This window comes from Hermetia illucens, chromosome 1, assembly GCF_905115235.1.
Source record: "Hermetia illucens chromosome 1, iHerIll2.2.curated.20191125, whole genome shotgun sequence".
In the NCBI taxonomy this organism is placed as follows: Eukaryota; Metazoa; Arthropoda; class Insecta; order Diptera; family Stratiomyidae; genus Hermetia; species Hermetia illucens.
In genome coordinates, this window is record NC_051849.1 from 25385821 (window position 1) to 25411063 (window position 25243).

Here is a 25243-nt window from a genome sequence, read left to right on the forward strand (position 1 = left end):
ACATTGGCTTCATTTTTTCCACGTGATAGCTTAAGAAACAGTGTCCCGCCCTACTAGGGTTTTCATGTCCCACTTCTTAAGAGACAACAAAAATTTTCGCCTACCGGCAGAAGTTCAAATTTCTTCGTTCGGCTATGTGTATCCTTGTAATCTCCCCCACCAGAGTGGATTTGACAGTGGATGACCGAACGTCAAAAGCTGGTTTTGGTCCCGCCATTGTGGATCTAGAACTTTGGCGAGCCAGTTTGCCAGCTTCCTCATTACCAGAAATGTTTGACTAGGATAGAGAGAGATTTAGAATAGCTTCAAATGCTGCGGTCCGCGTAATACTGATTGCTTCAGTAATATTCAAACGAGCCTCAGAATCCGCGTCAGCAGCTTCTTGCTATTAGCAAAGTTCAGTTCTGTAAATCAAGCGACGCATGCATACATCTAAATGGGTTTTATTATGGATGTATATATGGTAAAAGTCCCCAGGTCTTACCTATCATAACCATGCATCACCAGAGCAATCTGTAAGATTTTTGGTATTGTTCCTGGATAGGGTTCTTCCACGTTAGCTTACAGTCGAGATGTACTTCTAAATATTATATTTGACTGTTTGTACCAGCTCGATTTGCACCCCTGCTATAGTTCGTAGTGTGTAGCTGCCCCAGCTGATGTTTCTAGTGAACATAACTAGTCCAGACGTCCTAGCTTTGACCGTAATTTATGGAAGCACCTGTACCCGTAAACTTGAAGATAATTATTACAGTTAGATCATCTGCAAATGCTTAGGCGAAGGCCTTTGTGTCCTCCAGGAGTCATAGCAAAATGTCTATAACTCGGAGCCATAACAGAGGAGGCATGCGCCATAAAACCACAGTATAGATCAGCAAAAAGGGGGCTCTGTAGTGCGATAAATAAAAGGAAAGCTCACGGCTGGCAAAACCTGGTCAACGAGGTGAATGGGGACCCTTGGGGAATTGGCTATAAGCTGCGCTGCAAACTAAGTACCGACCAGATGGACCCCATTGTATGGGCACCAAGTCCTGATGTCATTCCGGTGGAAGTTTACAAACTGGTGTCTCACCAACGGCCAGACTTGCTGCTTGGGGCGTCCAACGCATACTTGAAAGAGGGCATTTTTCCTTCTGGCTGGTGACCACAATCGCGCCAATCAGCAAGGGAAAAGGAGACCCAGAGCTGCCGTCTGCATACCGACCGCTTTGTATGCCTGACACGACTGGCAAAGTGCTCTTGAAGCTGATCATGAGTAGATTCGCTGAAGCGATCCGCGCTGCCAGGTACTTATCCCCAAGGCAGTTCGGGTTCAGAACAGGGAGTGGATGCTGTTATGGAGGTCGTGCATCGAGCGAAGGCACATAGCCAATCTCAACGGATAGTGCTCCTCATAACGCTTGATGTCAGAAATGCCTTCAATTCCGTAAGATGGACAAAAATGCTAGACACGTTAGAAAACTCATTCTACATCCCAAGGTATCTCTTGCGGATATTGAAAGACTATCAGAAAGACCGCTCCCTACTCTATGAGACGCTAGATGGTCAGAGGAGGATGGGAATCACGTCGGGGATAGCACAGGGATCCACCCCAGGGCCGGACCTCTGGAGCGCTTCCTATGATAGTCTGCTGAGGCTTGAATTGCAAGAAGAGTTGCAACTCGTCGGTTATGCAGACGATGTTACGGCACTTGTTACCGGACGCAATGTTGAATAAGCGCAAAGCAGACTTGGCATATTGATGCAATGGGTAAGCGGATGGATGACTGCTCATGGTTTCAGTTTTGCGCTGGAAAAAGCCGAGGTAATCATCTTTACCAGAAAGAGAATACCGACCCTGCGTCCCCTATCGATCGGTGAGTTGACTATTGAGTCAAAACCAGCGGTTCAGTACCTTGGTATAATGCTCGACTCGAAGATAAGCTTCTTCAAGCAAATCAAAGCAGTAGCAAACAGGGCTTTAACTCGACTAATGGCGAATATTGGGGGCCCTACATCTATTAGAAGACGTCCCCTTGTGGAAGCAACGCAGTCCGTTCTACTCAATGGAGCGGAGGTATGGGCTAATGCTCTTGACAAGGAGCTGCATCGTAAACCGAACGCACGGTAAGATTGATTACTTCCTTACTCAACTTCTAAGCTGGCATGTAGGTTTTCAGTCTTACCTGTACTGGATTGGGAAGCCGCGATCTCCTGATTGTGTGTTCTTCATGCGAAATGTGAGACGGGGATTCCCTGACTGAAGGCTACCAAAGCCGGTAGAGCGGGAGGGCTAGTAATGTGTCAAACGGTTCCAGGCTAGTTCTCTGATAACAGGGAGGTATTTAGATAATAGTCGGACGGCGTACTGTTGCGGGAGTCCAAGAGTCTGTACGTAAACACATTCACCTACCCTACTCCCAAAAAAAACAAAAGGAAGAACAGGAAAAACAGGAGAGAGCCCCTCCTTGTGGGCAACCCCTAAGACATCCTGCCTCAATAGACTTGTGTCCGACCAATATGTGGATCTTTCTCCACTCTAGCATGTGAAGGATCCAACTGATTAACAGCAGTTTGATTTCATGTTGTCTTGCCGGATTACAAATCGCCGCCATGAATGCACCTAAGGCGCATTCTTTATCGGACATCGTCTTCTCAATTTGTTCCGCTAGCTCATGGAGTGCTGTCTCCGTCGATTTGTCTTTCTGGTAGGTATGTTACCTACAGTGAAGTGGCCACCTAAGGATCCATTAGGAACCGATCTACTAGTCTATCCACTCTTTTTAGCAGAAAGGAAGTTAAGATTGATCGGTCGGAAACTTTTTCCTTCTGTGTAGGTGGGATTCCCGGTTTGGGAATAAATATTACCTTCACAACACGCCAGTTAATTGAAATATAAGCGTGTACTTGGCAAGCACAGTATATATTTCAGGGCAGCCATTCCCTCTATCTGTCTCAATAGAGTAGGAATAATGTCATCCGGACCTGCAAACTTGTACCTATGGAATGAGTTAAATGCTCATTTCACTCGTTCCAGTGATAATACTTTGCCTGTGGGAGTTCAATATTTCGATTGAGGACTGTGTGCACTTGTCGACTCCGACACGAGAATTTGGATACTGCCTGGGAAGTGGACTTTAAGCAAATGGCATGCCATTTCTTCATCGCTTCTTTTGTGCCTTCTGCTAAACGTAGACACAGCTGTTGGCTACGTTCTTTGACAAGGATCTGCTTCAGCCTCGAGTTTGCCTCAGGAGAGTTGGTCTCTTCGCAAAAGCGTCTCCATGATGATCATTTGGCCGACCTTATGGTCTTCTTTAGAGCTTTTTGAGCCCCTTTGTACCGATTACAGTCAGCGGCTGAATCGGACTTTAGGGGTCGGTTGAGGAGCACCCTTGTCGTTCTCCTCTGTTTGCCCAAATCCGAGTTCCACCAAGAAATTTTACCTCCTTTGGTATCTTGAGTGGATAGCTCTTGCATAGAAAGTATACCTGTGAGCTGTAAATGCTAGGCTATACCCAGAAGTTGGAACCCGAAAACTTAGCATGCCCTTTTGTAATAACTAAAAGGATAATTTGAGCCAGCCATTACCACCTTGGCAAATAATGTTACATTTGGTCTCTATCAAAATAAAGGCTATTCAGCGCCAGTTTTGCAGCTCTTCTAACCAACAGATGGCCACCACTACTCAATTTTCAAAGAATTATTCGATGACGTAGATGGAACTTTGCAAACTTTGTTCCGAACAAGATGTCGCGAATTGGCGGTATGGGTAAAGCACTTTCAAATTTAAGGAGAACACAAAAGTGCCATCCCTTGACAACCCGAAATTCCGAAATAAATGCAATTTTCTAATTTTTCTGTTGAAAGCCACGCACAGGTAAGCCTCTTCGTCGGCCCTTCTCACACTATTCTTACAGATTCATTTCGTTTAATGACAAAGCTCGCCAATTTGTCAGCTCAAATCAAGCAGGCATCAAATATTAATACTTTTTTATTTTCATCCTGAAAAGGGACCAAAAGGATTTTTCCATCTAACCTTCTCCTCGTTATCAAACTTCTTAATTTGTCATCTGAAAACAGAAAATCCCACGCACGTAACCATCAAAACTGGCCAACATTATTTTTTCAGTGACCCTTGTAAAAGGATTCATGACGTAAAACCAAACTTAATTGCGAATTCCAAAAGTTGATTGAATGCCAAAGTACTTACTTGTCCACCACTAATTTGGTGAAGACGAGATCCCTTTTGTAGTAGACGGGATTGTTGTATTCGTGATTGACGGCTCTGTCCATAAGTGGGTTTGACCTGATGAATTGCAGGACATTATCCGGTAAGCTGGCGGTGTCGTTCACGCAGACACCGGGACGAGGCTCGGGTACTCGAGAGTTCAGAACGGGTAACCATGCGGAGTTTGATGTTTCTTGTTGTTTGAATTTTCCTGAAAATGAAAAATGAAGAGTTATTTTCATCCTTTTGTGGGCATCATCAGAGAAGGTCCTTGTTGCCGTGTGACCTTTTTGTAGTCGCATGCGGTGGTTTAATCGAATATTGGCATTTGTATAGTACACGAGTTACTCAAGCAGATTTTGGATTCAAGAAACCTTTGCCAAAATTGTATCTATTCCGACAGCACTATTTTCATATCTTCATCAAATTTTCCGACACACTACTAACCTTGGAAAGCTGCATGGACCTCATTTATATCAAAACTGCAGACAGCTGACCCGACAAGTCCATTTGTGCTTGTCGTGAACGTTGCATAGAATTTCCTGGGCTCATTCGGCAGTTGGTAGACAGATTGGATTTCATTAAAATAGAATGGAAATTCGCCGGAAATACTACAATTAAGTCGTGCTTTCAAGTACGTGGCCCAGTTTTGTGACAGGATATTCTTTCCACCTGTATCCTTTTTGCAGACACGAGCAATTCGTGAGTAAACTGCTTTGCCGCAATTTATGTATTCAACAGCTGTTTCTCGGAAGAAGAAATAGACGAACTCGCCAATGTCGAATGAGCCCACAAAGTTGGGTTCTGAAAAGAACAAAAAAAACAGCAATTAGCAAAGGAATATGATTTTATTATTAATTAAAATGTAATATTACTTTTAAAAATAAGTCCCCTTTTCATTCTGTTGTGAAGCATAGAGCACCCCCACAGTCTCATTCATTCTTAGTTTTCCTGGTCTGAGTTTCAGTTTATTTAAAATCACAGTTAACGCTATACAAATAATAAGCCTTAAGGCGCAGAGCCAACACAAAGATGGATAGAAACATTAATGACGAAAGCGGGATTTGAATTCGAACAGAGAAAACTTCGACCCCTAAAACTTTGCCAATAATATTCGAACTTTAATCTAAATTGATAGATATAGATAAATTTGATAGAGATAGATAAATGTCTCATAATGCCTAGATTTCAGTGATACCGGAAGGAGCGACTGGGAGAAGTTCGATCGAGTTATGACATTGGCACGACAGACGAACTATAGTCAAGGATCGCAGCTCAGAAAAAAGCATTCAAAACCACGTCTCGTGCCCTGGAAATTTCAGCAAAAAAGGCTTTGCACCGTGTGGAAGAAAGACCTGTCCAATCTCAGGAAGTTGACTTCATCATTACCTTCACCATCAGCTACAGATGCAGATATTCGTAGACATACAAGAACTTCTTGAGACGTACAAGTCGGCCACCAAGATCACCGGGAAGCGGTCCTGGCTGCACTATATTCAGAAAATCGAAAGCACCAGGGGACCTGTCAGACTCAATAAGATTCGGGCCGAAGAAGCATCCCATCCTCCTTTGAAAAGTCGAAAGGCTTCTGGACTAATTATTCTCGTGAAAGCCTGGAGATTTCAGTAAGTAGGTGCTTCACTGATAGCGAGGAGGACTGTAGGTCAAGGCCCAGTTTGGAAGGTGTGCAGACCCGGACATAAGTTTATCGAATTGCAATTGCCGAGGGAAATCAGCTGAGATACAAACAGGTTTTCCGCATATAAATCTTCAGACCCCAACAGTATACTGCCAGTCATGTTCCAGCACCGGCAAAAAGGGGTTATAGAGATATTAGTGGAACGACATTTTGTTCGGGTATGTGCCATCCTCCTGCTGCAGGTGCAGGATTAATGAAGGCAAGGCGAAGTATATGGTGACAAAGTCAGCGCCGAAAACCAAAGCACGAACAACATCGAATCGCACTGGTCAAACGAAAACAATAAAGATAGGAGACTACAACTTTAAGACCATTGAAAAGTTCGCCTATCTAGGGTCGAAAATCACAACCGATAACAGCTACGATGACGAAATCCGTCCACGGTTGTTGGCAGCCAACCGAGCCTATTTCAGCTTATAAAAACTGTTCCCCTTCAAAGGTCTCACCATAGGGTCAAAGCTCTTACTGTACAGGACTATGATATTGCCAGTCCTTATATATTCTTCGAAGACTTGAGTTCTTACCAAAAAATTGCGAACTGCTGGTCGCGTTCGAAAGAAGAATCCTCCGAAGAATTTTCAGCCCCCTACATGAGGAGGGATGATTCCGTAGCCGACGAAATCTATGAGTGACGACCGTCTGGTTATGGATAAATTCCGGCTCAACAAATTGCGGTGGGCAGGTCACTTAATACGTATGGATGAGAATAATCTAGCCCAGAAAGCCTATAAGAGCTATATCTATGGTAGAAAAAGAAGACGAGGCAGACCAGGCCTGAGATGGAGCGATGGCGTAGGTCAGGATGTCAGACGGCTTTTGGGAATATCGAATTGGTGGATCTCCGCGCAAAACCAGGGAGTCTGGAGTTCCTTATTAAGCCAGGCTGATCACGATGATGATGATAAGCCTTCAAACGCAGAACCAACACAAAGCCAAGCAAAAACATCAATGACCGAACCAGGACTCGAACCCAGTCAGCCGTTCGATCAATCACTTTTGCCATCGTATCAGCGAAACAAGTCCAAAACCGAAAGGTCAGTGCTTCAGGTATAAGAGGTTTTGGATATCGACACATTGGAGATTAGAATGAAACTTGCTGTCAAACGTCCTTGTGATTTTTGCAAGACTTAATCGCTGTTAAAAGTTGATCTACCTTGGTGAATGGATAGATATCGGAGGGAACGTTTTCAATGAGAAACATAACTATAACATTTACTAACGTTAAATTCTAACATTTTCTGAACACATAAAAGAGATAGAGTATCATGGTATGAAGGCTACTGAGTAGGGAATCAATGGCAGTAAATACTTTTAGATCTTGAGAATATCGAAGACAGGGACAAGTAAATAAGGAGGGAAAATCATTTTGGACGACCGAAAATAGGATTGAACCAGAAATGAAGTCTTGGGAGACCCCAGAAACAGGAAAAATGGAGTCAAAAAAGAACCATTGAAAGAGACTTCACAACGCACCACTTAAGAGTAGTGATCCAAAAGTAATGATAATAATTTTCAGTTTATTTCTTTGGTTGCTAGCTCAGCTAAAGCAATCATACAAATAAACCACGAATCGAAGCTCTTTGGAATCATTCACCCTAGACGGATCAATCGACAATAGGGTTCTGATGCTCCACACAAACTACCTCCAACACTGGACTGACCTCTGCCAATTATGCTCTCTGTTTAGACCTAACCTCACGGTCTTAATAAGACACGGATTGATTTTGTGACCACCTTCAGAGACCCGCTGCGACTGGTGGATACAAGACCTACCTAAATCTCTACCGCACTTTGGGATACGGCATCCAAGTTGTAAGCGCAACTCCATGCTTGAGGCCCGAAGGTTACTGGCCCTGTAGACAAAACAATAACTCTCATGTAACCTACGCTAAGGGACTAACGCAAATAACCGGGCTGAGAGACATATAAACTCACAAGGCTATCTCGGCTCCGATGGTACCAGATAATCCTCACTTCAGATGAGTCCCCGTTTAAATTTGGGTCTCACCGCCCTACTAGGCCTTGGAACATTCGTGTTCTGAATCACGATCATCAAATCAATGTGCATACATCGTTTTCCGGTGCCACCACCTGGAGGTTCTGCTCGGCAACTTGGTTTTGATTCGCACAAGAAAGTTGCTGCCTCGTCTGCCTCCTCCTCACATTAGAGCACCACAAATCTACATAAAATTACATCTTTTGACAAGATCTACAAGGATCGTCGGAGTCCTCCAATACGCCGGCGACCACATCCTATATACCTCTACAAGACACATCCCTCGAAATTCACAACACTCCCATCTCAACTGTCAAAAAAGTCACCTATCGTGAGGTGGCTATGTATTCCGGTCTGTGCTATGTATCTCATATCACCAAGGCCTTTAGATTTTTATGCCTTATCTGCAAATACAACACCCCAAAACGTTAAGCTGTTTTGCAACAAATAGTTTGTTCAACCCCTCTTCATTTTTGGCTTTATTTCTAGTCTCATGTACGACTTCTGTCAAACTCCCCAGATCAATCCTGTCCAAGACCATCAAGGCCTCAATGTCCTCACTAACTGTTAATCCCATCCCAAGTCACTCATTAACTAGCTCCATGAAGCTCGAGGTCGTTAAAGAGTATTTTCTACGAACTCATCTGTTCCCTCCATTGCTGTGAACACTTCAATCCCAAAATCGCATTTGATCCTCAAGGTAGCGTAGTAGAGTACTTCCAATCCCAGTTTTACCGTCATTAGCGCCCATCCTAGCTTCATACAATCAGGCATTGCATTCATACAATCAGGCGAAAAGTTAACATGAAAATGGAAAAAACGAAATTGGAGAAAAAAGAATGTCTATCAAAGACATGCAACTTAGTAGGGACGTTGAGAGACCCTGTTCGTCTATATTACATAGTTGCATGCTGGACCAAGGAGTTTAAGCAGGGCAGAACATCTATTGAAGATGAATATCACAAAAGACATCCATCCATATCTCTCCTTCAGAATACATGACAAAAGTTGAAGGTGTTCCATTCCCAGATGGAAGAATGACATCCAGCTTTATCGTTGTGGTCACAGGGACTTTATATGAAAGCCTTCAAAAAACCCTTATGAATGAATTGTGCGTTGGATACCGAAAGTGACGAGGTCCTATCAGTGACGCAGAAGAAATTCAAATTGTCCAAGTTGGAAAAGGTTAAGGCTTCCGTTTTCGGGAGCAATAATTATAGTGGAATATTTCAGGGGAACTGAATAGAAGGCAAGTGCCACGAGCCCTTTGACTCACATTCACCCCACAGAGGAGCTTATGCAGTGATGCCTGGAACTCCTTTCATCTCACATTGGAAGAGTCAGTTTATGTCACGGCTGAGTTTGTTCCACCTTCAACCACCTGTCAGGATGGATCGGCTCCCCACCGCTGTTTCATTATCGTCAAGGTCGTCTCCTTTGTTTCTTCTGACATCAATTCATCAATACGTGGCATGCTTTCCCCATTTTAAATTCAGGAAAGCTTCCCAAGAAGCTCTTCACCAAAGAAGTTAACATCGTAGCAGAATGTTTTCAGGATGATAAGGATATCCCGGACAAAAAATCCTAATACAGAGATGTAATCTCCCCAACGAACGACAAAGCAGGAAAAGGACAAACCGGCGTCAGCGAGAATTAGAAAGCTAGCTACTAATCGCACCGAAAACTCGACCGGGAACAAAGTACCAGATAGGAAGCGGTTGCAAAACAGAGAAAGACCCCACGTGGCTATTGTAACAAAAACTAAAGAGCGTACGTGCATACCTGAGCGGGAACGTCACGCTTATAGGACTTACATAGAGCGAGTAGAAATGCAAGAAAATCTAGAGTGATCGAAGTGAACAAGGATGCGGTAGTGATTGAATGCAACGACTTGGCCGAAATCAGCACAAAGTTCGGAGTCCACGAAGCCTCACAGTCTCGATTAGTGCTACAGTCGGTGAGTGAATCCAATGTTTTACGACTTTCGCGTTTTCGCATCCGGCAAGGTCAGCCTGGCTCTTTCTAGCTAGGACTACTGCTCTTACTGTTTCCGTCGCATAGACCGCCTCATTTTCTGGGTGTTTTGCTGTAAAAACCACAGCTAGGTCATCAGCAAAGCCGGCTATCGTAGTTCCCTCCGGGAAGGGAAGAGCAAGTACCCCATTATACATGATAATCCACAACAGCGGACTGAGTACCGATTCCTGTGGTACCCCGGTTGTGATAATGTACCCCGTTCCTCGTAGCCCTCATCCATTCCGTACCAGAGAGTTCTCTCTAAAAGATAGTTTTCCACTAAATTCGCAAAATATCCGGAAGCACCTATATCAGCCAAGGCCTTTAATTCTGTTCCAATTGGCCGAGCGCCAACGCGGCAAGCAGCCGCCAGAAATCAGTGCGCCTTTTGACTGCCCCACCACGCTAATTGCGTTCGTCGTAAAGCAGGCACGCGGCAAACCAAACTGGCGTTCCGACAAATTATTGCTGGCTTCGACGATGGGTAGAAGGTTGTTGTGGATGACTCTATACATCATCTTCCCCATTGCATACTGCAGGGAGATAGGACGCTGGGTTTCCAGGTGGTATGCCAAGTTTCGCAGGCAACACCAACTTTTGCCTTTTCCACTGGACACTCCCTCTTTTAGGCACACCTTGAAGGTGTTGTCAAAAAGGTCGAGCCTAGTCTCCAGTTTCAAAGCTCGGTTGGCGATGACATCCAAAGCTAGGGCGTAGAGAAGAAAGGAGGCCTTTCTGACAAACATTCAGATTTCTCAAGGGGAGACCAACTGTCGATGCACCCCTAGATGCACGATGAAAGAAAATCTTCAAAGCCCTAGGCCAAAAAATGTACAGTATGCATTGTTGTCATGTCGAATTACAGATTAGCCCTTACTGCATCATTTCAGACATTCCAAGATGGATTGGACGAATCAAAAATAATTATACTACGAGGTGACACAATTTTTGAACAGACAAGGAAGTTATCGACCATACCTGCATCGCTTTGGTGACGACATTTCACCATATTGCCTGAGGTGTGCTATCAAGCCACAGAAAGACACTTAGCATCTAAAAGTACTGTGAAGTTCATGCTGGAGACAACAGAGGTTTGGGACTAATTTCAAAAGGTGCTTCATTAGCAGTTAAGTCAGGAAGAATTCACAAGAAAACAATAAAGCGACAGAACAACGTTGAACCCCCGTTAGGGGCTGACAGTCCCGGAACGCAGTATTTCGAGTGGTTCCGTGCAGAGGGTTGAAAGAGGGGTTGGGTTTGAGCTTCACAAAACAGCATAGTAAGAACTAGCGAGAGGTTTTGAACTGTTTCACCTTCTAAAGATGAATGAATAGACAGATGAACGGACGGACAGATAGATAGAATTAATTGAAACGTAAGGAAGAACTGAGACCTTTAATGAACATATCTTCACAACACACACACAAATTTGCACACGCATATTGTGCGAGGACATAACTTCTGCAACCACAATATCCACCCCAAATCTCGCATCCAATTTTAATACTAACAAAAGTATGCGTCGCCCAACTTTTCCTTCCGTTCCTCCTGATTTGCATAATTAATTTTCTCTATCTTAGCCTCTTCGAAATTATGATGCTTCTTCGATGTGCGAAATTCCGCTACGTAGACGTCCAAAACAGAATTAGGGGCTATTTTACTACCCTAGCATGTAAAAGCCAGGAGAGATGAGAAAAAATCCGAAATATTCTTCCTTGTTATTCCGAGACAGATGTATCTTATGAAGCAGACGCGGACTATATGCCCGGAATAGGAAATGACTGCTATGAAATTTGTTACTGACACAGTCGATCCTAATAGTATGCTCTAGGTCATAACCTGCACCACATCCCCCTCCTGAACGTACGCAATCAGATTAGGCAGGACTCGCGAAAGTATTTTTTTCCCTCTATCTTACCGTGGTCGCGAAGATGGAAATCCTGTGAATTTTCCAATTGTATGAAAGGAAAATAGTCTTCCATTGGTCCTTGTTATTTCTTTTGCTTCTTTTCTTGATTCTGAGTTGCGTTCGGCTATTAATTACGCAACATCTGGCGGAACAACGTGGAGGATTGTGAAAATACGAAAAAGCTAATTAGGTCTGCAGAGATAATTGATTGGCATAGGAAAACAAGGTTGTAATTGGTATCTTGTTCTACGTCATTTTTATGAAATAATTTCAAAAGGAAGGGAAAATTTGTGTTTGCATTTCTTCCTTGTTTATGATTGAATTTGAGATTTTCATTTTAGAATATCTTCCGAATTGAATTGGGATATAGGCAAAGGAAGCAGAATTCAAAGGGAACAGGTAGTCCTGGAAAGAATTTAAGGGGGATTTCTCAGAGAATAGAGCATGTAGGATAACATTAATTCAATAAGTCTTAGTGAAGATTAGAACGTTTTTATCATTATGTATAGATTTCTTTTCGAAACACCATCTTTAACAAGTTTTTCGATTGAAGATGGTCCTGAATTCACTTCATCTACTTAATAAGGGACAGTATTTTCAATTTTTCAAACATTTTCGTTAGTCAATTTCTGAGGGAGTGTTACATTCTATAGAGTGTATGTATTGAAACTCCTCGGTAGTCGAACCAACTTTAGTCAGATCAATCAGCGAACACAATGTCAATCCTAAGGATGCTACCCTCGGTTAAGTCCCGCGTGGCTTAGTATTAGCCTGTCGAGAAACAAAACACTGCCCTGCTTGGCCAGAGATACGTCGAATATATCTGATAAGTTGCACACATAGCCATCGAACTAGTGCCAAATGCATCCCAGGAAGCACCAAATTAAAGAGGTTATCATTCCTGGCCTGGTCCAATTATGTTTCAGTGTTTTCAAGTTCTCGCAGGACTTCCTCGCAGTGGCCGTTTAAGACAATACAGCAGGAACCGACACCTCTCTAACCAACAGCGAGGTGGCAGACAAACCAGTTGCTTCAAGGCTGGAAACCTCCGTCAGCAAACTGGATGCAGCGAGTGCTAGTCATAGTTCTCCTCCCCTGAAATCGTTGACATTAGGGGTCTCCCTGCGAACGAGGAACGGCAAGGATGCTAGCTGCTGGAGGACAATAAAGAAACGGAAGTTCGATGAAGTCCTATTCAAAAGCGTGTATCGGAAGGCCATCCACATTCTGAACAATATTGTGAACAATAAGGAGGCTGGTACTGTCAACGAGCAGAACGAAAAGAAGCTCGCCAAAGACCGGATGATTATTGATGAAGGTGAGAGCAAACGCTTGGAAAATCAGTAGAAGGTGAAAACTACAGCTTTCAAATGCAACCAACCTCATGATAAGATCGACCAGGAGACCAAAAGGGGCAAAGTTTGCAGGGGCTTCAACACTAAGCAACCTGAAGAGAGCGAAGCAACAACCGCCGGCTGACAGAGTACACGCTGTAAAGCGTTTCAGCGATGTAGTCAGTATGAAAATTCAGACAGGGGAAAGCATGGACGCCTTTCTGTATCCGGTTTGAGTTCCAGCGACCATACTTTGGTCAAACTTGAACAGGCGGCGGCGGAGAATAATATCTCCTCGGCCTCCCAGCCTTGCTATCATCAGGATGGAAGAATTACATCTGACGTATACGAGTATCATCACATCGAGCGGAATGCCAATGCTAGTTCGTCCTGATTATTAACTCAAACCTTACGGTGTATAACAGAAGCAACACACTAACCTTTCACTTGTCCTACTCAGGGAATTGTGATGGTTGCGTAGAGGTTCTCGATATCACTCCACGACTGATAGTAAGACTTTCAGGGAAGAGAACTCAAAAGTGTTTGCTCAGAGATCCTTCTCGAATTATAGCTGGGTATTTTTCAATCTAAATCCCTCGAAAAGGCAGATCGACTGGAGGTACTTCGGTCAGGCTATCAGAAACAAACCTTCAACGGTAAGATCTACACAGCAGGCAAACTAAATTGGAGCTCTAAAGAAGACATTTGAAACCCGCCTTTAGAGTTTTCGGCTGGGCTTACAGTGCAACGCCAACCAGAAACAGCCAGTGACGATTATTTTGCGGCTTCAACAGCGTGCACGTGGCATGCAGATGAGTTTCCACCCATCGACCTCATCCTCCTCATGTTCAGTATTCTAGGGTAGGTTCTGAGCATTCACTTAAGAAAAATCATAGAGAGATCCTCCTCGAATCTGCTTACGAGACCGCGATTTATTGCAGTTTACCGACACAGTATTTTTTACAGAAGGGTCGAAGATAGAAAGTATTTTTGCATACACACAGTTTACTCTCTTCCAGGGTATATCAGTGTATTCCGAGCAGACGTACTGGCGATATTCGAGGCCTATCGAGGACTGAAGCATGATTCGAGCGCCAAGCGCAATATAGTCACTCTAGTCGATACTCAAACGGTGGTGACATTTTTCAGTTGATGAGGTAATGCAGAAACGCTCTGAATAGTCTGGATGACACGCTCAGGAACATAGAAAGGAAGCGCACCGACTGGCCAGGCGGGACTTCACTTTTGACAGTCCCCCGGTGCGCCCTACTTGTGACCCTGGAAGTTGGAATTTACTCGCACTTTTTGACAACCGTAAACTTCAGAAGCGCTTAGTCAAGGAACATATGCATTGCCTACAACGGAAATCGACTACAGTAGATTTTGGGCCAGAAGCGTATAAATGCGTATAAGATTGCAGGGTCTGTCACGGGACCACGACACCATACAATTTATATTGCCAAAGTTGCGAGAGATTTTTATTTCATTCTTACATGAAGGTGTAAAAATCCCAGGAAGACACGGTCTCCTCCAGGGGCGATAAGCGTAGAAAAGAGTGACAACTTCGTTCAAATCCTCTTTTAACGGTTGGTGGTCAAAGGGTAGTATAAGGCCCAGGGTGAAACGTGGATTGGTATCCACCATAGAGCATAAAACCCGAGAAATACCTGTTGAACCAACACCAACAGCTCTTTTACCAAACTCTATCTCCACTCTCACGTTGCTGAGTATCATCTATAAGATATTCTCCGCTATCTTGCTAGGTCGGATAGCCCCATACGCTCAGAACATCATTGGCCCATACCAAAGGGGCTTCACCCCAGGCAAATCAGCAACAGATCAGATTTTCTCTCTACCGCAAGCGATGGGAAAACTGTTGGAATATGGACATCAGTGACAGCATAGCCAAGGTAAAACTGTACACGGCCATGAGAGAATTCGGTATTCCGACGAAATGGATAAGATTGACCAGTCTGACGCTGACCAAAATGCGAGGCCAGATAAAAGCAGCAGGATTACCCTCAAGACCATTTAACATCAACAACGATCTACGACAAGGGGACGCCCTATCATGCGTCCCCTTTAACCTGGCGCTGGAGAATGTGTTTCATAATGCTGAGGTAAATGCAAGGGGTACGATCCTCTTTAAGTCCAAACAACTACTGGCCTATGCTGACGATATCGACATCATGGGAAGAACAACCCGAGACGTACAAACTGCCTTCATCCAGATCGAGCAGGCGACGATCAGCGCGAGATCTTGGGCTGGAAATCAATGAAGGCAAGCCAAAATATATGGTGGCAACGTCAGCAACAAAAACCAACCAACCAGCAACATCAAACCGGACTGGTCAAACGGGAAGAATAAAGATAGGAGACTACAAATTTGAGACCGTTGATAATTTCTCCTATCTAGGGTCGAAAATCACAACCGATAACTGCTACGACAATGAAATCCGCGCACGGTTATTGGCTCCTCCGCTCGAAACGTCTCACCGTAGGGTCAGAGCTCTTACTGTACAAGACAATGATTTTGCCAGTCTTCATGTACTCCTCAGAGTCTTGGGCTCTTAGCAAGGAAAGTTACGGTGAAATTTATGAACGATACCAGAATCGCCTGGTTGTGGATAAAATCGGGCTTAATTGGTTGCGGTGGGTGGGTGACTTAATCTGTATGGACGAGGATGGTCAAGCCCGGAAAGTCTATAAGGAGAATATCTATAATACAAAAAGAAGACGGGGCAGATCCTGCCCCAGATTGAGTAATAATGTAGACCAGCACGCCAAGCAGCTTCTAGGGATATCGAATTGGTGGACCTCGGCGTAGAACCGGGATTCTGCAGTTCCTTATTGAGCAAACCTTGATACCGGTTGTTGCATTGTTGATGATGATGATTCGGAAAAGTCGAAAGAGCTGCTTCAAATAGTTGCGCGACCATATCAATATGAACCCTTGGGGTGGCACCTACAGAGTGGTAATGAAAAGGCTGCAAAAGATAACCTTAGGTGAGATTGCTCACGCCTCCCGGAAAACAATTTTACCACACTATTTCCTCACCACTGAAACTCACCATACAGGAAGGCGAACGATGGTCCAACTTAACAAGCAGACAATCGCTCAGCGAGTGGGCAGGAGCCAGAAAATTAGCAGGAGCTGCGCGAAAAGCTGCGACAAAAAGGCCGTAGCTTTGGATGGCATCGCTGTCAGAGCTTTGGAGCAAACAGCGAAGACTAGGCCCAACTTTTTGCTAACACCTTGGAGGCACGACTTCTTTTTCTTCAGCCTTTGTCCCATTCACAAGCGGGGTCGGCTCGTCGTGATCAGTTTCGCCATTTGGCTCTATCGAATGCCTGATCTTGGTGCAATCTCGAGGCTTTTAAATCCCCATCCAGCGTATCAATACACCATTGTTTCGGCCTGCCTTTTGGTCGTTTACCATCGACTTCGATGTTCTGACCAATCTTGCCAAGTGAATTCTCGTTGGCACGAATTGCGTGACCATACCATTGAAGACGCATGCAAGAATTTTTACTCTACGACATCGGGAACGCGAGATATCGTAGAAAATCGATGGTCGGAGAGCCTAAGAAAAATCGAGGAAAATTGGAAATTTCCACGACCCCCGGGTCGTAAAAATGGCCAAAAATGCAAAATCGTCGGATTTCTGAAAGTGATGTCTCGTTCGAAAGGGGAGGCGACCCAGATTCAGGAAATGCAAGAATTTTTACTCTACGACATCGGGAACGCGAGATATCGTAGAAAATCGATGGTCGGAGAGCCTAAGAAAAATCGAGGAAAATTGGAAATTTCCACGACCCCCGGGTCGTAAAAATGGCCAAAAATGCAAAATCGTCGGATTTCTGAAAGTGATGTCTCGTTCGAAAGGGGAGGCGACCCAGATTCAGGAAATGCAAGAATTTTTACTCTACGACATCGGGAACGCGAGATATCGTAGAAAATCGATGGTCGGAGAGCCTAAGAAAAATCGAGGAAAATTGAAAATTTCCACGACCCCCGGGTCGTAAAAATGGCCAAAAATGCAAAATCGTCGGATTTCTGAAAGTGATGTCTCGTTCGAAAGGGGAGGCGACCCAGATTCAGGAAATGCAAGAATTTTTACTCTACGACATCGGGAACGCGAGATATCGTAGAAAATCGATGGTCGGAGAGCCTAAGAAAAATCGAGGAAAATTGGAAATTTCCACGACCCCCGGGTCGTAAAAATGGCCAAAAATGCAAAATCGTCGGATTTCTGAAAGTGATGTCTCGTTCGAAAGGGGAGGCGACCCAGATTCAGGAAATGCAAGAATTTTTACTCTACGACATCGGGAACGCGAGATATCGTAGCAAATCGATGGTCGGAGAGCCTAAGAAAAATCGAGGAAAATTGGAAATTTCCACGACCCCCGGGTCGTAAAAATGGCCAAAAATGCAAAATCGTCGGATTTCTGAAAGTGATGTCTCGTTCGAAAGGGGAGGCGACCCAGATTCAGGAAATGCAAGAATTTTTACTCTACGACATCGGGAACGCGAGATATCGTAGAAAATTGATGGTCGGAGAGCCTAAGAAAAATCGAGGAAAATTGGAAATTTCCACGACCCCCGGGTCGTAAAAATGGTCAAAAATGCAAAATCGTCGGATTTCTGAAAGTGATGTCTCGTTCGAAAGGGGAGGCGACCCAGATTCAGGAAATGCAAGAATTTTTACTCTACGACATCGGGAACGCGAGATATCGTAGAAAATCGATGGTCGGAGAGCCTAAGAAAAATCGAGGAAAATTAAAAATTTCCACGACCCCCGGGTCGTAAAAATGGTCAAAAATGCAAAATCGTCGGATTTCTGAAAGTGATGTCTCGTTCGAAAGGGGAGGCGACCCAGATTCAGGAAATGCAAGAATTTTTACTCTACGACATCGGGAACGCGAGATATCGTAGAAAATTGATGGTCGGAGAGCCTAAGAAAAATCGAGGAAAATTGAAAATTTCCACGACCCCCGGGTCGTAAAAATGGCCAAAAATGCAAAATCGTCGGATTTCTGAAAGTGATGTCTCGTTCGAAAGGGGAGGCGACCCAGATTCAGGAAATGCAAGAATTTTTACTCTACGACATCGGGAACGCGAGATATCGTAGAAAATTGATGGTCGGAGAGCCTAAGAAAAATCGAGGAAAATTGAAAATTTCCACGACCCCCGGGTCGTAAAAATGGTCAAAAATGCAAAATCGTCGGATTTCTGAAAGTGATGTCTCGTTCGAAAGGGGAGGCGACCCAGATTCAGGAAATGCAAGAATTTTTACTCTACGACATCGGGAACGCGAGATATCGTAGAAAATCGATGGTCGGAGAGCCTAAGAAAAATCGAGGAAAATTGGAAATTTCCACGACCCCCGGGTCGTAAAAATGGCCAAAAATGCAAAATCGTCGGATTTCAGAAAGTGATGTCTCGTTCGAAAGGGGAGGCGACCCAGATTCAGGAAATGCAAGAATTTTTACTCTACGACATCGGGAACGCGAGATATCGTAGAAAATTGATGGTCGGAGAGCCTAAGAAAAATCGAGGAAAATTGAAAATTTCCACGACCCCCGGGTCGTAAAAATGGCCAAAAATGCAAAATCGTCGGATTTCTGAAAGTGATGTCTCGTTCGAAAGGGGAGGCGACCCAGATTCAGGAAATGCAAGAATTTTTACTCTACGACATCGGGAACGCGAGATATCGTAGAAAATTGATGGTCGGAGAGCCTAAGAAAAATCGAGGAAAATTGAAAATTTCCACGACCCCCGGGTCGTAAAAATGGCCAAAAATGCAAAATCGTCGGATTTCTGAAAGTGATGCCTAGTTCGAAAGGGGAGGCGACCCAGATTCAGGAAATGCAAGAATTTTTACTCTACGACATCGGGAACGCGAGATATCGTAGAAAATTGATGGTCGGAGAGCCTAAGAAAAATCGAGGAAAATTGAATATTTCCACGACCCCCGGGTCGTAAAAATGGCCAAAAATGCAAAATCGTCGGATTTCTGAAAGTGATGTCTCGTTCGAAAGGGGAGGCGACCCAGATTCAGGAAATGCAAGAATTTTTACTCTACGACATCGGGAACGCGAGATATCGTAGAAAATCCAGCAATTTTTCCACGATCTGTGCAACCCCGTAATGATCACGGATATCCTCATTTCGAACGTGATCAAAAAGTGTCACGCCGCTAGTCCGACGCATGACTAAAAAGAGGAATATTCCCTCCTTGAATACCATGGGGAAAAATCATCTAGCACTGGCTGTTGTCCAATGTCAAAGCAGAAATGGTTTGTGGAAGCGCCAGTGTGGGTCTCGCCATGTCAGCTCTACGGTGGATGCAATAAGCGTCGTGGTGAATTTCGCAGAAGACACTCTGGATTCTGGCGGATGCTGTGCCGCGTTCCCATTGGATATCAGCAATGCATTTAACTCCGCCAACTGAAACCCAATTAAAGGGGCATTGGCTAACATAGTTATCCAAGGATATTTGGCGAGTCTGATCGGAAATAACCTGTCAGGAAAGATTGTCTGTGGTGAGACGGATGAGGTCCCCTGTTGTGGTGGACATAATGGGATGCTTGTGCTTCCTGTCTTAGAAGAGTTTAGGACTAGCGGCTTAGCGGATGGCCTGGCTGCTGTTATAGCCAAGCTCCCAGAGGATGGTAGGTCTATAGGCCTATATGTGCAGGCTGACTTTATAGTGAAGTATAGAAACAAAAATGTGTGTGTCTGGATAGCTGAGTGGTTAAAGCACAAAGCTATCGTACGAGAGGTCACGGTTCAAATCTTACTGATGGTAGTGGAATTTGTATCCTGATTTGACGTCGAATACTAGTGGACTCAGCTGTGAATGAGTACCTGAGTCAAATCAGGGTAATAATTTCGGGCGAGCGCAATGCTGACCACATTGCCTCCTACAGGGTACTATAATCCTGTAGTGTACCGTTACGGTCTTGAATGAAATGCTCTAACACACTTCAAGGCCCTGATCCAATATGGATTGTTGCGCCAACGATTATTATTAGTATTACTGTAGTTCCGAGCCCATACACTGTAAATTTATGTACCTTCTCTTCGTCCATATTGGTTTATCATTTTGAGTAACCTTCCCATAGGACTTTTTATCCACTGGTGGGCGTTTTTCTTCCACCTACCCGATCTGTGCATAAACATGCCCATGCACGCAGATCTCCGAATGCGTCCAATACATATTCATACGCATCTGCTGAGCATCCCCTTATCCTCAAAAAGGGACGCACCTGATGGGAGATCTGGCAACTCCTTGCAGGCGCGCGGAACAGTTTGGACAGCATGCTAAAGGTCGCCCTCCTTTAGGTTCCCGGTCGTAGGAACATAGAGGGGAATGAGCTGGCTGACGATTTGGCCAGGCGGGGCTCTACTCTTGACAGCCTTTCGGCGGGTACAATCGGTGTTTCGCTGGTGACTGTCAGACGCGCAATCTACTCGCACTATTAAGCAGCAGTGGACCTCAGATGGGAAAGACTCACCACCTATGTCAAGCCAAGGAGGATTTTGCCTACTTTTAATAAACGCATACAAGATTACGGCGGTCTGCACAGAACACTGACCCATAGAGGACCATACCGCCAGGCTCGGCATACCTTACAATTCGAAGCTCCGGAGAAGGGGGGAAACTCTCAGGCACTTCTTTTGCGAATACTCAGCTCTAACTACGAACACTGCGTAAACCATTCTTTGGCGATCTCACAGAAATTTCTAGCTGTAAGATGGGACAGTTGTTTTCCTTCCGTGGATGCTACGCGATGGTTCTGAAGATCTGAGCGGGGTAGACTCTGCCTCCCTGCTCTCATAACAGCTGTCACGGATTTAACAATCTGTACCAACAAAACGACGCTCTACAGTGCCAATTGGGCTCCTCGGAGCAGCCACTGATACTCTCCTACCTACCTCGGCGGAAAATAACCAGTCCGGGAAGATTCTCTGGTATGAGACAGATGAGGTGGACATAATGGAATGGTTGTGCTTCCCGTGTTAGAAGAGGCTATGACTGTTGACTTTGCGAATGACCTGGCTGTTGCTATAGAGAAGCACTCAGAGCATCTAGAGGTCTATGCGGCGTAGAGAGTTAGAGCGGCAAAGTCCCGGCTAGAAGGAGCGCACTGACTTTAGCGGATAAGGAAACGGAAGCGATCTTAATAACGAACTGAAGAAAGAAAAATACTGACAAAGTGGAAACTGGTCGATCGGTCATCGGCCTTTATGCATGACATAAAGCAGCTAGTGCCATCGCGGCAAGTCCAAATGTTGGCGGGACGAAACACTGTCGGAGATTGCTTCTAGTGGGAGTGGTGCGATCAATTTTGCTTCAGGCATCACCTTTGTGGGCGGAGGCGCTTGCAAACTCTAAAAGGGGGGAGCAGGTGAATTAGGTTTACCGGCTAATGGTTTTGAGGTTTTTCAGCGCTTTTAGAATCGCATCGGATAAGGCAGGCAGGCATTATCCCAGTCCCCATTCTAACAAAAAGAAATTAGTGTGCACGAGGCATGGAGGGGCATATGTAATGCAGAAGCACGGCGAGACTAACTACGACATTACCCAGTTTTGCAAGCAACACTGTGGTTGCTACAGACAGTATCTGCGTCGTTTTGGATTGGCTGATTCGTAGATTTATCCTGGATGCGGTGGCATAACTTGGGATTCACAGCAGGATTGACTGCTCAAAGATCAAGATGGAGACTGCTGGGAAAGAGCGTGAGCCCGGAGAATAGAGTTGCGAAGATGCTGGTGATTCTGCGTAACTAAAGCTGGGAGACCGGGGGTGGTTTTTAGAGGATGTGAATTCTATACGTTCTCGCTCTATATTCGACGTTTGCATGGTTGGGCTGGAGCGGACGTGCCTTTCTAAAATTTTTACATCTTCGTGGACGAAAAGGGAGACGATATCATCGACATCCTCCATTTCTGTCGACAATACACCGGCCATAAAGGACTATTTTATGTCCTTTAATGTAAGAGTTAGAATATCCTAAATTACAACACCGTAAAATAATTAGTGTTATACTTACTATCCAACCACTTTGAGTCGTATTTAAGGGTCCGCTTAAAACTATATTCCTTCTTGCCGTTGCTCATGTTGAACAAGTCCGTCCTGAAGATCACGCTGTCCGCTTTTGTAAACTCTGCATTTGTTCCTGAATACTAAAAACACGAAAAACACAAAAAGGATAAAGAAGTTTTATAAAAAGATACCAGATCGTGTTCATTGTTCGCATGCATGCTGCCTGTGACCAAGTTTTCCCACCAATTTGACTTCATGCGAACTTTTCCTCAAAGTTTTACACCAGCTAATATTGGATAAAATTCTCATCCCCATTTTATTATTGCTTCTGTTTTGAAGAAGGTTCGAAAAAAGATAAATCGTGGGAATCCTTGTCACAATATAACGCGAGCTAAAAGCAAGTGAACACTGCATTGTCGGAGTATCTGAACAACACCAAGAAAATTTGTCCAAAGTTCCATCTGAGGAACTCCACATGATTGAAAAATAACATATTCCATATGGTAAAATTACAACTAGATACTTTTCTGGAGAAAGATGAAATATTTATGTTGCAAAGTTCGCCATCGATACAAAGTTATATTGGGTACAAACTTAGATGGAAACCGATATCCAGTCGTAAATTGAAACTGCTCTCGGAGGCATGAGTGCAAGCTTACTCACCAGTGTCCACTTACTCTTAACATTTACGGTAAATATCATTTTCCGAGCATATATATGAAAACTTCTTACCAAACCAGGTAAACCGCCAGGATTTCCTCTTTCCACATAAATTGCTGTTGAATTATCAAGTGGGTCGTATGGGCACTTTGCTATTCCTAAACCGATTCCCGGCACGAATTCCGACCTCGGTAAATCGGTAAGATTCGACTGGAATGGGAAAATGTTCAATGTAGAAATTTTCACGTTCACAAAAAGGAGGGGAAAACATTGAAAAAAGGAAAATATAAAAATAATAAAAAGTAGTAGCGCGCAATACACGTACCGCAAACACAACTAAAATATGGGAAAGGCAAAAAATGTGAGCTGGATGTGTGAAAAAGGATGAAAATTGCTGGCAATGGGGCTCGCCTAGGCAGAGTGGGGATAGGGTGGGGGCAGGCAGGGAATCTTCGCCTCCTTCAAATGATAGATTCAGTATTGGTTCACTATCCACCTCTTTTTACTCGCTCGGATTTAGAACGTGGAATGATAAAGCCAAGCACGTATATCCTGGGTTCTAATAAAAACCGAACGACAACAAGAGAACAATTTTCCGAGACGTGAGTCTTACTTTATTTTCTTCCCGCTACAGTCACATACAACTGCTGTTGCACTGCAATTTTCTCATAGGATTTTCAATTCGGGACCCACGCTATACTAGCGGATGAAGCCGCAGGATCTGATTGAGGCATGGTACAGTTTATAGTGCGAAAAAGCGGGGGATGCATGGCTGAGGGTTGGTTAAATATTCATTGTTAGCTTCAGGAGAGGATACCACTGAAAGTTTGATAGTGAAAATTATATTTTGAATGGTGCGAATATTTTGATATTTCAATTTCTCCTTGTTGAAAAATTAATCCCCAAAGAAGGATCTAGTCCTCGTTGCTCTTGCTTTCGTTGGGGAAAACCTCGCATGTACTCCGTTTAACAGAGCTTCTTCACAAGAAGAGGCATATCCGTAACGCTTTTGCTACAATCTGTGAAATTACTCATACTCGAAATCCTCAATAGCTCAAGGATCCTTCGTCACATTTCATCCACCTCACCTTCATCATCCCCGCCGCCTACGATACTCGTCAATAGAACTAAAGACGCAGACGGACGAGTCGAATTTATTTCATGCAGGATTTAAGTTTTTGATACAAAAATGGGATTAGAGGAAATTGCTACTCACATATATAACGTAATCCTTGGGATTATGAGCGTTCGTTCCACAAATATAAAGCCTGTTGCCACCGTCCATTGGTTGAATAACGCGGATGTGATTCTGACAGTCGAAGAGCTGCGAACGAAAGGAAAAACGTATAAAAATAACACTCATCTGAACGGAAGCGGGATGCACACATATGAGATCAGATGAAAATTGAAATAAAATAATAAAAGCATAAATGCGGAAATAAAGATAAAATTGAAAGCGAGGATAAATCTCGCTGCGTCCTTCGTTCTCCGTGTGCTGTTAATACGAGAATGGTGGATGCAACATGATGACATGAATAAAATGGCAGGCACGTATCATCTTGGACAAATTGAAATTGATAATTCCTTTTTGTCAGCATATGGGTATTATGGACCCAAGGTAACTGTGTCACTGCCACTTGCGTCCACAATGAGAAAAGTAATTTAAGAAAGCTTAACCGCAGAAGCACGAACTTAGGGAAGATACTCGTACTTACCTCGCTTTTGCCCTTCGACACACAGCTCCGTTTGTCATCGCTGGACGGTTTCAGTGAGAAAAGATCTCTCTGTAAAAAAGGAAAGTATAAAATAATTTTAAAATGTCCTTTAACAGTCAATAATGAATTAGTTTATTAAGGATACTAGCAAATGGCTCAAATTAGGAAGACCATGAGAGAGCTCTATTGTATGAATTAAAAGGACATAACGAAGGACAAAGGCGTAGGCAATTATCAATAATAAAAATTCGCAAGGCAGCCAAATCCTTTGTCAACTCCTCAACTATTCACCTTACCTTCTGCGATGCGTCCTAGTAGTAGATACCTCCAGGATAGCAAGAAACTAAGCAATGGTTTAAAAACCACAATCCAAAGTGCTATGCGACCTGTGCGAATAAATGGGTAACATCTGCGTTAAGTACTGCCACGGACGGAACCTTTGGGATACCGAGCGATCTCTAGAGTAACCTGCCTTGCTTGCCTGTGGGGACCACTCACCACTGGGACCATGAATTACCGCCATAGAACCACATGCGAACCAATCATTACAATAAAACATCCAATCGAATCATCTTTTGAGCGCCAAGTGAAAAGCGGCCTCTGTAAATCTATGATCAGCTCAGGGTGAGACAAAATCCCAACCATCGTCA

The 25243-nt window shown here is 44.1% G+C and overlaps 1 protein-coding gene across 3 annotated transcripts in view; it reads right to left on the reverse strand.

Moving 5' to 3' along the window:
- The window catches only part of LOC119658193 (semaphorin-2A), a 494571-nt gene that overhangs the window by 48441 nt on the left and 420887 nt on the right, over positions 1 to 25243 (reverse strand). For all 3 annotated transcript variants that reach the window (XM_038065472.1, XM_038065462.1, XM_038065468.1), the window contains 6 exons: positions 24594 to 24662; positions 24095 to 24202; positions 22951 to 23088; positions 22226 to 22358; positions 4658 to 5014; positions 4193 to 4421 (listed from right to left, as the gene is read on the reverse strand). In XM_038065472.1, coding sequence (XP_037921400.1) covers positions 4193 to 4421; positions 4658 to 5014; positions 22226 to 22358; positions 22951 to 23088; positions 24095 to 24202; positions 24594 to 24662 — 1034 coding nt within the window. The remainder of the gene's footprint in view (positions 1 to 4192; positions 4422 to 4657; positions 5015 to 22225; positions 22359 to 22950; positions 23089 to 24094; positions 24203 to 24593; positions 24663 to 25243) is intronic.